General features: G+C 44.9%; 1 protein-coding gene across 8 annotated transcripts; it reads right to left on the reverse strand.

Moving 5' to 3' along the window:
* Positions 1-167: 167 nt before the first annotated feature.
* LOC110159172 (protein NLRC3-like) lies at positions 168-11,965 on the reverse strand. Of its 8 annotated transcripts, none has more exons than XM_055161418.1 (12): positions 11,830-11,965; positions 9,959-10,169; positions 9,686-9,766; positions 8,876-8,956; positions 8,603-8,683; positions 8,218-8,266; positions 7,376-7,475; positions 5,152-6,913; positions 4,915-5,082; positions 2,733-2,897; positions 2,603-2,649; positions 168-1,722 (listed from the first exon to the last, which is right to left on the reverse strand). In XM_055161418.1, the coding sequence occupies exons 2-12, from the start codon at positions 10,159-10,161 to the stop codon at positions 1,100-1,102; spliced, it is 3,360 nt and encodes a 1,119-aa protein (XP_055017393.1). In that variant the 5' UTR covers positions 10,162-10,169; positions 11,830-11,965; the 3' UTR covers positions 168-1,099. The 8 variants fall into 8 exon arrangements, with proteins under 8 accessions (XP_055017393.1, XP_055017395.1, XP_055017394.1 ...); XM_055161420.1 differs by lacking the exon at positions 11,830-11,965 and having other exon boundaries at positions 168-1,272; positions 1,315-1,722; XM_055161419.1 differs by lacking the exon at positions 11,830-11,965 and having other exon boundaries at positions 7,376-7,472.
* Between the last annotated feature and the right edge of the window lie 355 nt (positions 11,966-12,320).

Genomic DNA, 12,320 nt, shown 5'->3' on the forward strand with positions numbered 1-12,320 from the left:
GCAGGGGGCGCACCTGTCGCTGAGCCGCACCTGTCACTGAATGGTTTATTTTTGAACTTTTTTCACATAGTGTTGGGAAGGTTCATTTTTAAAATATATTCCATTACAGATTACACATGGACAAACACAAATGGACAAACTTTGCAAAAAAAAAAAACAGTAGATAATTCTTGCTCTTTACAAACCATTTATTAATACAGTTTAATTGCACTTAAAAAAAAAAAAGACCCTCTCCCCTGGTTCTCTCAGGAAAAACAAAACCATTTTCAACTCAGATTTTCCTTCTCTCAGCACGTCTGTCTGTTCTCACGGTCACTTACGAAGGCCACACAAAAAAACACCGTTTCACAAAACTACAAATACAAAAAAGTCACAATCCCATTTCCAAAACACAGAACTCACTCTTCTCAAAGTTTTCTAAAAAAACACAAGGCCAATGCATCTTTACATTATTATACATTTCTAATAGTCGTAGTAGTAGTAGTAGTATTATTACTAGTAGTAGTAGTAGTAGTAGTGAAAGTATTAAGTGTTAAATAATAAATACATGTGTGTAATATGTGTTTTATAAAGCATTGGCCTTAAACCAAAACTGCCTCTGATCTGATCCTGAGTCAGTGCTAGTGCGGCCTCTGCAGCTCAGGGACTGATGCTGGATTTAAAGCTGATTTAAACAGGGATGGATCTGTACATATTTTGAGCAAACACAAACTAAAAACCACAAACGCTGCTCTTAGCAGCCTTGTCTCTTCACTCTACACACAGACACCTACATTCAATTTGTACTAAGGGCCCTAAGGGCCCACAGCACACACGAAGGGCCCACAGCACACACGAAGGGCCCACAGCACACACGAAGGGCCCACATGACCAGGAGTTGGACCCAAGAAGTGAACCTGGGACGTTGTTGCTGTGAGGAGCGACTCGTGACACTTTGAGGGCCCATCACCCACCACTAGACTTGTTCCGGGGCCCCGTGCTGCTTCGCTCGGCCACCGGCTCTTCCTTTCTTACAGCTGTTAGTACGTGTAATAATCATGAGCGATATTAAATGGTTAGTGGTGCAAAGCTGATCTAGTCTAATCTCCTGGAGGATCTCTCATCTGCAGATCCTCACAGACGACCCCGGGTACGAGAGGTGAAACCCGGGGAACAGGAGCTCAGAGTCCAGAGCGATGCTGAAGGTGTGGAGGTGAGACAGTTTGTTGTTAGTGAAAACCTGGTAGAAAGACACGGATCCAGCGTCAGAGTCCAGGTACACGCCCACTCGGCCTGAGGACACGCCCACTCGGCCTGAGGACACGCCCACTCGGCCTGAGGACACGCCCACTCGGCCTGAGGACACGCCCTCCTGACTGGACATGTTGCTCCCGTTGGACATGACTAAGATCTCTGTGTCGTTGTGACACACATAAAACTTTCTGTCCTTGATCCTCAGACTCCAGGACTGATGACTCTGTCCAAACTTCTCCTCTGTGTCTCCTGTGGGTCTGTACGTCACTGCCACGTCCACCCAGCCCCTCCACTGCACCTCCCAGAAACAGCGCCCCCTCAGGCCAGACGAGCTCCGGACCTGAGGCCAGAGGAGGAACCTGTCCTCATGATCTGGACTCTGCTCTTCCTCCTGCTCCTCGTCCTCCTCATGTGTCACTGTGAGTCTGTCTGCAGACACCACGAGTCTCCTGTGAGCCGAGTTAGGCTCCAAAGACACGTCACACAAATCTGAAGGAAACAAAATACAACAAGTCCTTTTCAGCCCGTAAACCTGTGATTATATTAAAGTTAAACCCTCACCCGCCGCACCCGCCGCACCCGTGATAATTCATACACAAATTACAAGCTTTCTAACTGAAGTGTCCATCAGAATATGAAATGAAAAGTTACGACTTCAAGAATTACAATCACCAAATGAAATGGTTTCACTTTCTTCAGTATGAACACAAATTTACAGACGCGACTCGACTCTCATCACTTTATTTAATGAGCAGAAGAAACTGACTGAACCAGGACTAACTCAGGACTGATTCCAGGACTAAACCAGGACTGAACCAGGACTCACTGTTGGGACAGGTCCAGAGGTGCGTCAGTGTTGCCCATGGAGTGACCACAGGAGCAGAGCTACGAGCCACATGGAAGTAAGTGCTGCACAGACTAGGGTTTATCTCTCTCTCAAGATTAGTCCTGGTCCAGTCCTGGTCCAGTCCTGGTCCAGTCCTAGTTTAGTCCTAGTTTAGTCCTGGTTTAGTCCTGGTTTAGTCCTGGTTTAGACCTGGTTTAGTTCTAGTTCAGTCTTTGTTTAGACTTTGTTTAGTCCTGGTCCGGTCCTGGTCCAGTCCTGGTCCAGTCCTCGGTTCAATCCTGGTTCAATCCTGGTTTAGACCTGGTTTAGTTCTAGTTTAGTCTTCGTTTAGACTTTGTTTAGTCCTGGTTTAGTCCTGGTTTAGTCCTGGTTTAGTCCTGGTTTAGTCCTGACCCGCCTGTGTGTAATTAATAATAATAAATAATAAATCTCGCTCGTTTCAGCAGTTATCTGGGGGGTACGGGACCCGGTGCAGGACTCTGCTTCCTGTTGACATGAACATGAAACAAAACTCAGACTCACACTTCCTCAGACCCGGAACCATCCACTGTTCTCCTGCAGGATCCAACCTGAAACACACAGACACTTATGACATTAAACTCTAAACTATCAAACCTTTGATTGTGGGTGTGACTGGGCAGTGTGGTCTCACCTGACAGACAGCAGGGGGCGCTGGTCCTGTAGAGCGCTCAGGAGCTTTGCTGAGGGTCCTGGATGGTTGTAGCTCAGGTCGAACTCTCTGAGGTGGGACGGGACGGAGCTCAGAGCTGAGGCCAGAGCAGCGCCGCCGCTCTCTGACACCAGACATCCAGACAGACTAAAGACACAGCAGCAGGGATTAGCCTCGCAGTAAAACCCCGAGCGACGCAAAACAGAGCGAGACACATTCTGAAAGCTCATGGGAGGATAAACTACACACCCACAAACTAAACTTGAGTGTAAAGTAAAATATACAAATGATGAATGTCTGCCTCAAGTGGAGGAGTTCAAGTATCTCGGGGTCTTGTTCACGAGTGAGGGGAGGACGGAGCGTGAGACTGACAGGTGGACAGGTGCAGCGCGGGCAGTAATGTGGTCACTGTATCGGACCGTTGTGGTGAAGAGGAGCTGAGTCGAAAGGCGAAGCTCTCGATTTACCGGTCAGTCTTCGTTCCTCCTCTCACCTCTGGTCATGAGCTCTGGGTAATGACCGAAAGGACGAGATACAAGCGCTCGAAATGAGTTTCCTCCGCAGGGTGTCTGGGCGCTCCCTTAGAGACAGAGTGAGGAGCTCAGTCACACGGGAGGAGCTCGGAGTAGAGCCACTGCTCCTCCACGTCGAGAGGAGCCAGTTGAGGCTCGGGCGTCTGTTCTGATGCCTCCTGGACGCCTCCTCGGGAGGTGTTCTGGCATGTCCCACCAGGAGGAGGCCCTGGGGAAGACCCAGGACACACTGGAGGGACTATGTCTCTGGTCTGGGAACGTCTCAGGATTCCCCCGGAGGAGCTGGAGGAAGTGTCTGGGGTGAAGGAAGTCTGGGAGTCCCTGTTTAGACTGATGCCCCTGCGACTCGGCCCCGGATGAGCGGAAGAAAATGGATGGATGTTTGTCTGTCATACATCATGTGTACTGGATATTTTATTTGGCCTTAATAAAAACATTTTAAGCATCTTAAATCTGCGTATGTGCTCTAATCTCGTGCACATTTTAGACAGTTCCTTTCCGCTTCTCCGTGTCCCCGTGTCCCCATCTTGTAGGATTTGTGGGCAGGAGCAGGACTAAAAATTACAATTCTTTGCGGGTGCGGGCAGAATTCACCCCGGTGCAGACCTCTGCCTCCCAGGACCTGCGTCCACGTAAATGTCCAACACATTTAGGGTTGTTCAGGCACTTGATACAGTAAAAACTTTTTGCAAATCATTATTCAACTGTGACTTCATTAATGATTAAATCATTAAATTAATTTAAAGTTTATATATCAGGGGTTCTAAACCTTTTCAATCTTGGGGCATCATTTTCTAAACAAACGAACCTGGGGCCCTGTCTCATATTAAATGCATCATATTGTTCTGACTGTGGGGTCCCCAAGGAGGTGAGGAGGTTCAGAATCACTGTTATAAATCATATGTGGACATGATTTTTCTCAAAAACAACATGTAAAAATATAATTCTTTTTTTTTTCATCAGGTCCTGATCAGGCCAAATAAAAAAGAGAAATAAATAAATCAAGTGTGAGTCCATGTGCACAGTGCACAAAGCAGCACATATGTTTCGGTGTCCAGTGGGAAAAAGTTCCACAGGACACAGAAAACATGAAAAAGTTTTACCAGGTGAGAGTCGCTCAATGTCGATGACGAGGCCCCGCCCCCCACCCCCCGTTTGGTGTCCTGGTTTTGACAAACACAAAACTCCTCCGCTTAGTTTATGCAAATGAGCCATGCGGTTTTAAGTTTTGTTTCTATGAGACTTGCACAAATCTGAATTAAACACATTATAATGTCAAACAGCTGATGTGGCTCTAGAGTCGTTACGGTTTATATGTCGTAAAGTTGAATTTATTTATCCAATTAGTAGTGCAGATAGTAATAATAATGATGATCATTTTAATATAAAAACGTTAATGATTAATCGATAATCGATCATTAATTCTCCCGACAATCGATTAAGAAAATTGAATCGAATGCCCGTCCCTATTTGGTACATTCAAAGGTTTTCGCTGCGTTTTGTCTCATGTTCATCCTCAAACTGTTTTTCATGTCATTGTTCTACCACTTTGTTTGTTTTTGTACAATAATAAAAAACTAAGAAAATGTGGACACAATGGGACAGTATTAGACCATTACAGACCACCTCACCTGAGCGTCTCCAGTCTGCAGGGGGCGCTCTTCAGCCCAGAACACAGCAGCTCCACTCCTGAGTCCTGGAGGTCGTTGTTACTGAGATCCAGATGTGTGAGACTGGAGGAGCTGAGGACTGAGGCCAGAGGAGCACAGCTGAGCTCCGTCAGGTTACAGCTGGACAGACTGAGGAGAGACACGTCAGAGACCAGGACGAGCACAGAACGGTTCGACTGAACTTCACTTCAGACTTACATGGCTTTGGTGGAGGCTTTGACCACCCGCATCAGCTTCAGCAGAGCAGTTTCAGAAGAACGATATTGCTTCAGGTCAAACTCGCTCAGATCAGAGCACAATAAGAAGAAGGACACAGCCGACCACTGAGCTGGAGACAGTTGGTAATGAGAAAGACGTCCGTTTTTCATGAAGCTCTGGACCTCCTGCACCAGACTGTGGTCGTTGAGCTCGTTCAGACAGTGGAGCAGGTTCATTCTTCTCTCTGCAGACAGACCCTCTTCATCCAGCTTCTGTTTGATGTACTTTACTGTCTCCTGATTTGTCCGGTCACTTCCTGTGTGAGTCAGCAGACCCTGCAGCAGCCTCTGATTGGTCGGCAGAGACAGCCCCAGGAGGAAGCGCAGGAACAGGTCCAGGTGTCCGTTTGGACTCTGTAAGGTCTGGTCCACAGCAGAGCGGTAGAAGTCTGCCTCAGGGTCTGGGCTCTCAGAGGAGTGAGGTGAGGACAGAAGGTTCACTCCAGAGCTGAAGAAGGTCTGATGGACGTGAAGAGCCGCCAGAAACTCCTGCACACTCAGATGGATGAAGCAGTAGACCTTGTCCTGGTACAGGCCTGGCTCCTCTCTAAAGATCTGTGTGAACACTCCGGAGTACACTGAGGCCGCTGCAGCGTCCAGCCCACACTCGCTCAGGTCACTCTCGTAGAAGATCAGGTTTCCTTTCTGCAGCTGCTCAAAGGCCAGTTTCCCCAGAGACTTCACCATCTCCCTGGTCTCTGGAGTCCAGTGAAGGTCCTCCCCTGATCCCTGGTGATACTTGATGTTTTTGACTTTGGCCTGCACCACCAGGAAGTGGACGTACATCTGTGTGAGAGTTTGGGGCAGCTCTGGTTTTGTTTGTTCCAGAAGCTTCTGTAGAACTGTGGAGAGGATCCAGCAGAAGATCGGCAGGTGGCTCATGATGTGGAGGCTGCGGATGCTCTTGATGTGAGAGATGATGGCTGTGGACTTATGTTCATCACTGAACCTCTTTCTTAAGTACTGCTCCTTCTGTGGGTCGGTGAACCCTCTGACCTCTGTCACCATGGAGACGCACCATGCAGGGATCTGATTGGCCGCGGCGGGGCGCGTGGTTATCCAGAGGCGAGCGGAGGGAAGCAGGCTCCCCCTGATGAGGTTCACCAGCAGCACGTGCACTGAGGTGGACTCTGTGGGGTCGCTCAGGAATCGGGTTTGGCTGAAGTCCAGAGGAAGTCTGCACTCGTCCAGACCGTCAAAGATGAAGAGCACCTGGAGGTCTTCAAAGCTGCAGAGATGTTTGGATGGACTGAAGAAGTGGTGCAGCAGCTCCACCAGGCTGAACTGTGTGTCTCTGAGCACATTGAGCTCTCTGAAAGTGAACGGGAACAGCAGCTGGAGGTCCTGGTGGGCCCGGCCTTCAGCCCAGTCCAGACTCAACTTCTGAGTCAGCACTGTTTTCCCGATGCCGGCCACGCCCTTCGTCAGCACCGTCCTGATTGGCCCCTGTGAGTCAGGAGGCCCTTTAAACATGTCTTCACATGTGATTGTCGTTTCTGCTGGTTTCATGGAGAAGTTCTCGATGTTGATGACCTCATGTTCTTGGTTGACTCCTGCGGTCCCTCCCTCTGTGATGTAGAGATCTGTGTAGATCTGGTTCAGGGGGGCAGGGCTTCCTGCTTTAGCCACGCCCTCAAACACACGGCTGAACCTCCGCTGCAGATGCCTCCTCAGGTCGACGCCGCACTCCTCCACTGTGCTCCCTGTGAGACACAAAGAGGTGATCAGACAGATGAGATCAATCAACAGACCTTTAAACCTTTGGATCAGAGAGTTTATGATGAACGCTCTAATAACAGAGGAACTAAATAGACTGAATATGTAGATGTAGTTACTGGGTAAGGTGAGGGTTAAGAGTTTATCTTCCTTAGAGATCCTGTTCAGCAGAGACATGAGGAGATGTTGCAGGTGCCACTTAAACATGACCACAGCCTCATCTGATCCACAGAAGGACACAAACCTCCAGCGACCCGACAAGGCTTTTGTTTTATTTTCCATACACACAACAGTGACCCTCTCAACTACTGACCAGACAAATATTCCACAAGTGAACTCATTTAAGTGGAGCTCCTTTATGTTCTGTAAATGCTGTGGGCTGTTTGTTGTGGGAGTTCCTAGTTTCTGTACCAAGAGCCACAGGTTCTTCCCTCTGCTCAGACACTCACCCTGCGGCTCCAGCTCGAAGGACGTGTTCTGTAAAACTTCTTTGCGGTGCTTCTCCTCAGGATTAAGCTTTGTCAACAAGCGTGTGATTTCCTCCTCCTGCTTCCAAAGAGACAGAGACACGTTTTATTTCTCACACAAGGTCAAACCAAAACAGCTCAGAAGAAAACTCCAGCTCCTTTCTACGTAAATACAAGCACTGCTCTGTGTTACTGCTTTACGTGGGCAACGAGAAGCTGCAGTGAAAGTGTTACATGTTTTTATGTTTTAACTGAGGGACTTTTTAAAATTGTGACTTTATTTGTAAACGGCTCCCCCTCCTGGACACATCAGCAGTGTGAACAACTAACCACAAGATGGAGCCAAAGAGTTTCTTACCAGAACTACTCAAACCTAAGAAAAGACAGGCAGCTGACCAGCAGAGGAATAATAAAGTTAAGAAAAAATTACATTTAAATAAGTACCATAAGTCTTCATGAACTAAACCCTCAGTGAAGATAAAATAAACTTAACTTTAACTTTGATTATAAAATATAGCAGCTCATGAGTCTGTCACCACAGTGAGTAAAGACAGAACCCTCAAGCACTGAACTGTCACACAACAGAGACTTTTAGAGCAGAGACTTTTACAGCAGAGACTTTTACAGCAGAGACTTTTACAGCAGAGACTTTTAGAGCAGAGACTTTTACAGCAGGTCAGTGGTTTGGTGGCCACAGACAGAGGTTTCTTGTGTCTCTCAGTGGAGCAGTGCGGCCGTCACAGACTGGCTGATGTGTGATGTGTTCGTGTGTGTGTGTGATGTGTGTGATGTGTGTGTGTGTGACAGGAGCATTTTAAACTCACCGCGTCCTGCTGAGTCTGTAGATTTCCTCTGTTCTGCTCCAGATCGTCTCTGTGAAAGGAGACACACGGTTACAGTCGAGCTGTTATTTTGTGTTAAGAGTTTTAGTTTTGCTTTAAACAAAGCTGAATAATAATAGTTTGCAGTGTAACACAAGAGTGTATCTGCTGCTCTGATCTTGTCCACAGACATTTTCAGTTGTTTTGCCAGAACAAGTCCAGTAGAATCTGATCATCAGGTCTCGTCTCGTCCCAGAGCCACTTTCTGATGGGCTGTTTTAAAACATCTCTCCTCTGTCTCCAAGTGGAGAAACACGTGTGTATGACTGATTTATTTTGAAGTTGAATGTGTTTGTGTTTGCAAAGAGCAGAAAGCGTCTACACAAACCTTTTAAAGTCTAAACCAAAGTCTTTGGACATGTTGCTCTTCAGAGACTCGAGGCTGGGACCAGGTTCTGGGATGATCCTCCTGAAACAGAACAAACACTGATGTGTAAATGTTTACAGAGAATAACTGCAGGTGTCTTCAGTGAGCTCCAGCACATGAGGAGCAGTGATGTTAATGTTTATTTCCACTTTAATCAAATCACAAATAGTGGTTATTTCAGATTTGTTTTGAAGTTGAATGTGTTTGTGTTTGCAAGAAGCAGAAGATTCAAACCTTTTAAAGTCTAAACCAAAGTCTTTGGACATGTCGCTCTTCAGAGACTCACAGACGGGACCAGGTTCTGGGATGATCCTCCTGAAACAGAATAAACACTGATGTTTAAATGTTTGAACAGTAGAACTGCAGCTGTCTTCAGTAGGGATGTCCTGGTCACATTTTTTTGCCCCCGAGTTCGAGTCTTTTGATTTTCAGTATCTGCCGATACCGAGTCCCGATCCGATACTTCTATAAAACATTATGAAATGAACTAAGAGCAAAGAATCAGATCCAGGATGTGCAGGATCAGATTGTGTTGATTTCATGTGTCGTATTTGGGCTGAACTTAGCGTGAAAAATCTAATGTTCAAAACTTGATTTTTTAAAGAACTTTTCTAACCATGAACCATCATTGTTGAAATTCTTGACTTTTCACAGTCTGGTCTTGGAAAATGTAACTTAGTAAACTTAATGAACTGGACAATAGAGGTCTGTGTGGGACTGAAAATTCTGTCCCTCTAGTACAACAGGCGCTGGGACAGACAGACGCGCTGATGTCCCTGAGCAAATCCTACATCTCAGAAAAACTGTTGTGTGCTGTGTGCGCTGTGTTATATACGTCTATTATTTATCCAATCGAGTCCATCGGCGCCGTTTTCCAATCACGTGATCGGATCAGGACAACCCTAGTCCTCGGTGAACTCCAGAACATGAGGAGCAGTGATATTAAAGTTTATTTCCACTTTAATCAAATCACAAATAGTGGTTATTTCAGATTTGTTTTGAAGTTGAATGTGTTTGTGTTTGCAAGAAACAGAAGACTCAAACCTTCTAAAGTCTAAGCCGAAGTCTTTGGACATGTTGCTCTTCAGAGACTCGAGGCTGGGACCAGGTTCTGGGAAGGGCGTCCTGAAACAGAACAAACACTGATGTTTAAATATCTGCACAGTAGAACTGCAGGTGTCTTCAGTGAGCTCCAGCACATGAGGAGCAGTGATGTTAATGTTTATTTCCACTTTAATCAAATCACAAATAGTGGTTATTTCAGATTTGTTTTGAAGTTGAATGTGTTTGTGTTTGCAAGAAGCAGAAGACTCAAACCTTCTAAAGTCTAAACCAAAGTCTTTGGACATGTTGCTCTTCAGAGACTCGAGGCTGGGACCAGGTCTTAGTCTGGTCTTCCTAAAAGACACAACATGGACAGTGTTATTACTGTCCATTGTTACTGGCGGGGTCAGGTGAGGGTCACTGTCCCTCCTCGGAGTCGTCTCAGAGCTGCTCCCAGGCTCCACGTCCACCTCCATCCTGAGACCTGCAGGACAAAACAGAGACATGTGACTGATGCTTCTGTGACGCTTCTGTGACGCTTCTGTGTGCGAAGGTTTTCTGGACTAAACTTTTGTCTTAAAGGCCGATATCACAAAAATGACTCTTCAGAACTTTAAGTCAAGTTATAATGTTGTCATGTTGTTGTGTTTTGTTTCGTTCACACGTTTGAGTAACTCTTGTCTACAATGTTTGTCTGGGCTGGGCAAAAAAATCTATTAAATCAAATAATTGAATTAGAAAGAAGATGAAGAAAATCCATTTTTATTTTCCCCACTTTCTTACATTGGAAAATACACTAGAAATACTAATAAGTGCGTTCACTGTGGTCCCAGGGGGCAGAGTTTAGTTCTGACTCGTCTGAAAATGGAAAAACGGAAAGTGGCTTATTTCAATGGGGCAGCGTGAATCGATACACGTCACTGTCGATTTAGGCTGCGGGAGCTCAGTTCCACAGGACTCTGAGTTTGTTTACCTCATATCCTGGGAATGTAGTTCGGTCGTGTTTATGGAATTTAAAGTGAAAATCTGACATCACTTTAACCATAATATTTGTCTTACCTCAGCCTAAATGAATCTTTATCATCAATTATTTTATGTATAAGACAAAACAAACAAACAAATAAATAAAAAATTATTAATTAATTAATAAAAAAAAAATAATAATAATAATAAATAAATAGATGTTTAGTGGTCAGTGGTCCTGGTCTCAGTCCCAGTCTGGTTCCTGTCTGGTCCTGGTTCAGTCCTGGTTTTGTCCTGGTTCAGTCCTGGTTCAGTCCTGGTTCAGTCCTGGTTTAGTCCTGGTTTAGTCTTGGTTTAGTCCATTATCTGTTTTTTCAGATTAAGAATGTAAGGATTTTTTTTTAAATTTTCGTTTATGGTCGTACAAACTAATAATAATATTAACAAAGGCACAATTGATGATTTTTATAAGTCCAACACTGTAAAGCCTTTAAAAAAAAGATCTGGAATTAATAAATTATGCTTTAATTTATATTTTGTCTCTAGTATGTTCAGTGAGTCGTAAGTAAAGTTGTAAAATGCAAACTTGTTCAAAAAATAAATAAATAAATCAATCAATAATCTGGCTCGTTACTCAAATCGACGCATTTGAAGTGTAACAGCGCTTTGGCGTCATGCGCATGCGCACAACCAAATTATCAAATCGACAACACATCGGTACAACGTTCACGAAAAAATATTTATAATGCTGATTTAAAATTAAATTAAATGTCATTGTTTCAAACATTATTAAGAAAAACATAAATGGATCGTTAAGTTTGGGTCAGGGTTTTGTTAACGTGAAGGGGGAAAAGTAAACAACTAAATAATGACATAAATACGTAAAGAAAATAAGTTAAAAAAAATATATATATATATGAAGCTTGTTTCTGACCACTGTAGCTGACACAATCGAGTTTTTACCTTTCCTTGATGAAATGACACGATGTTTCCCGTCACTTTATAATGTATTTCTTTACTTTTACGCGGTGTTTATGTCCACGAAGAGCGGGGACATTTATGCTACGTCACGGCCCGCATACCGAACCGAGCGCACCCTGACCTTTAGAGCAGTGCGGACTGTCCCTGCGCTTTAGAGTTTAGACTAAACTAAACATCACACCGGGTTTAGAGTTACTCACCGTCACTCTGGGCTCGTATTTTTTCGGTTATTTCGTTATTTCGTCGCTTTTCTTGAAATCTTCGCTCTGGATCGTACAAATGTCCACAAAGTGGTTTTGTAAGAACAGGATGTCGTCATGGCTCAAATTACTTTCGTTTACGAGGAAATAGAAGGTTGTTAATGTGGCCTACGGCGGCACCTACTGGACAAACGCATGTACTACAGAACAAACCAGTCTCAAATGAGTCTCAAGTCTTTGACCTCAAGTCCGAGTCAAGTCCCAAGTCAAACACAGGCAAGTCCAAGTCGAGTCTCATTGAGTCCATAAGTCCGAGTCAAGTCCGAGTCAAGTCCGAGTCGTCTGCTTTGAGCTTCAAGTCATTTCAAGCCTTTAAAACCAAAATATCAAATATAGTTTAGATTTTGCAATTTATATGAATTTTAAATTAAATTATGCCACAGTGGCTCACGATGAAACAAAATGTGTGCCGTTGTGTCCATCTTTTTTTT

Source organism: Boleophthalmus pectinirostris, unplaced genomic scaffold (assembly GCF_026225935.1).
Source record: "Boleophthalmus pectinirostris isolate CB_2022bp ecotype Guang Dong unplaced genomic scaffold, ASM2622593v1 HiC_scaffold_4, whole genome shotgun sequence".
Taxonomy (NCBI): Eukaryota; Metazoa; Chordata; class Actinopteri; order Gobiiformes; family Gobiidae; genus Boleophthalmus; species Boleophthalmus pectinirostris.

What these genes read in the sequence shown, in the direction of transcription:
- LOC110159172 (XM_055161418.1), bottom strand. Translation starts at nt 10,161, where the DNA reads ATGGAGGTGGACGTGGAGCCTGGGAGCAGCTCTGAGACGACTCCGAGG. An exon ending in TTTGGTTTAGACTTTAGAAG is followed by an intron (nt 9,767 to 9,958) that starts GTTTGAGTCTTC and finishes GTTCTGTTTCAG; the next exon opens with GACGCCCTTCCCAGAACCTG. An exon ending in AAAGCCTCCACCAAAGCCAT is followed by an intron (nt 5,083 to 5,151) that starts GTAAGTCTGAAG and finishes GTCTCTCCTCAG; the next exon opens with TCTGTCCAGCTGTAACCTGA.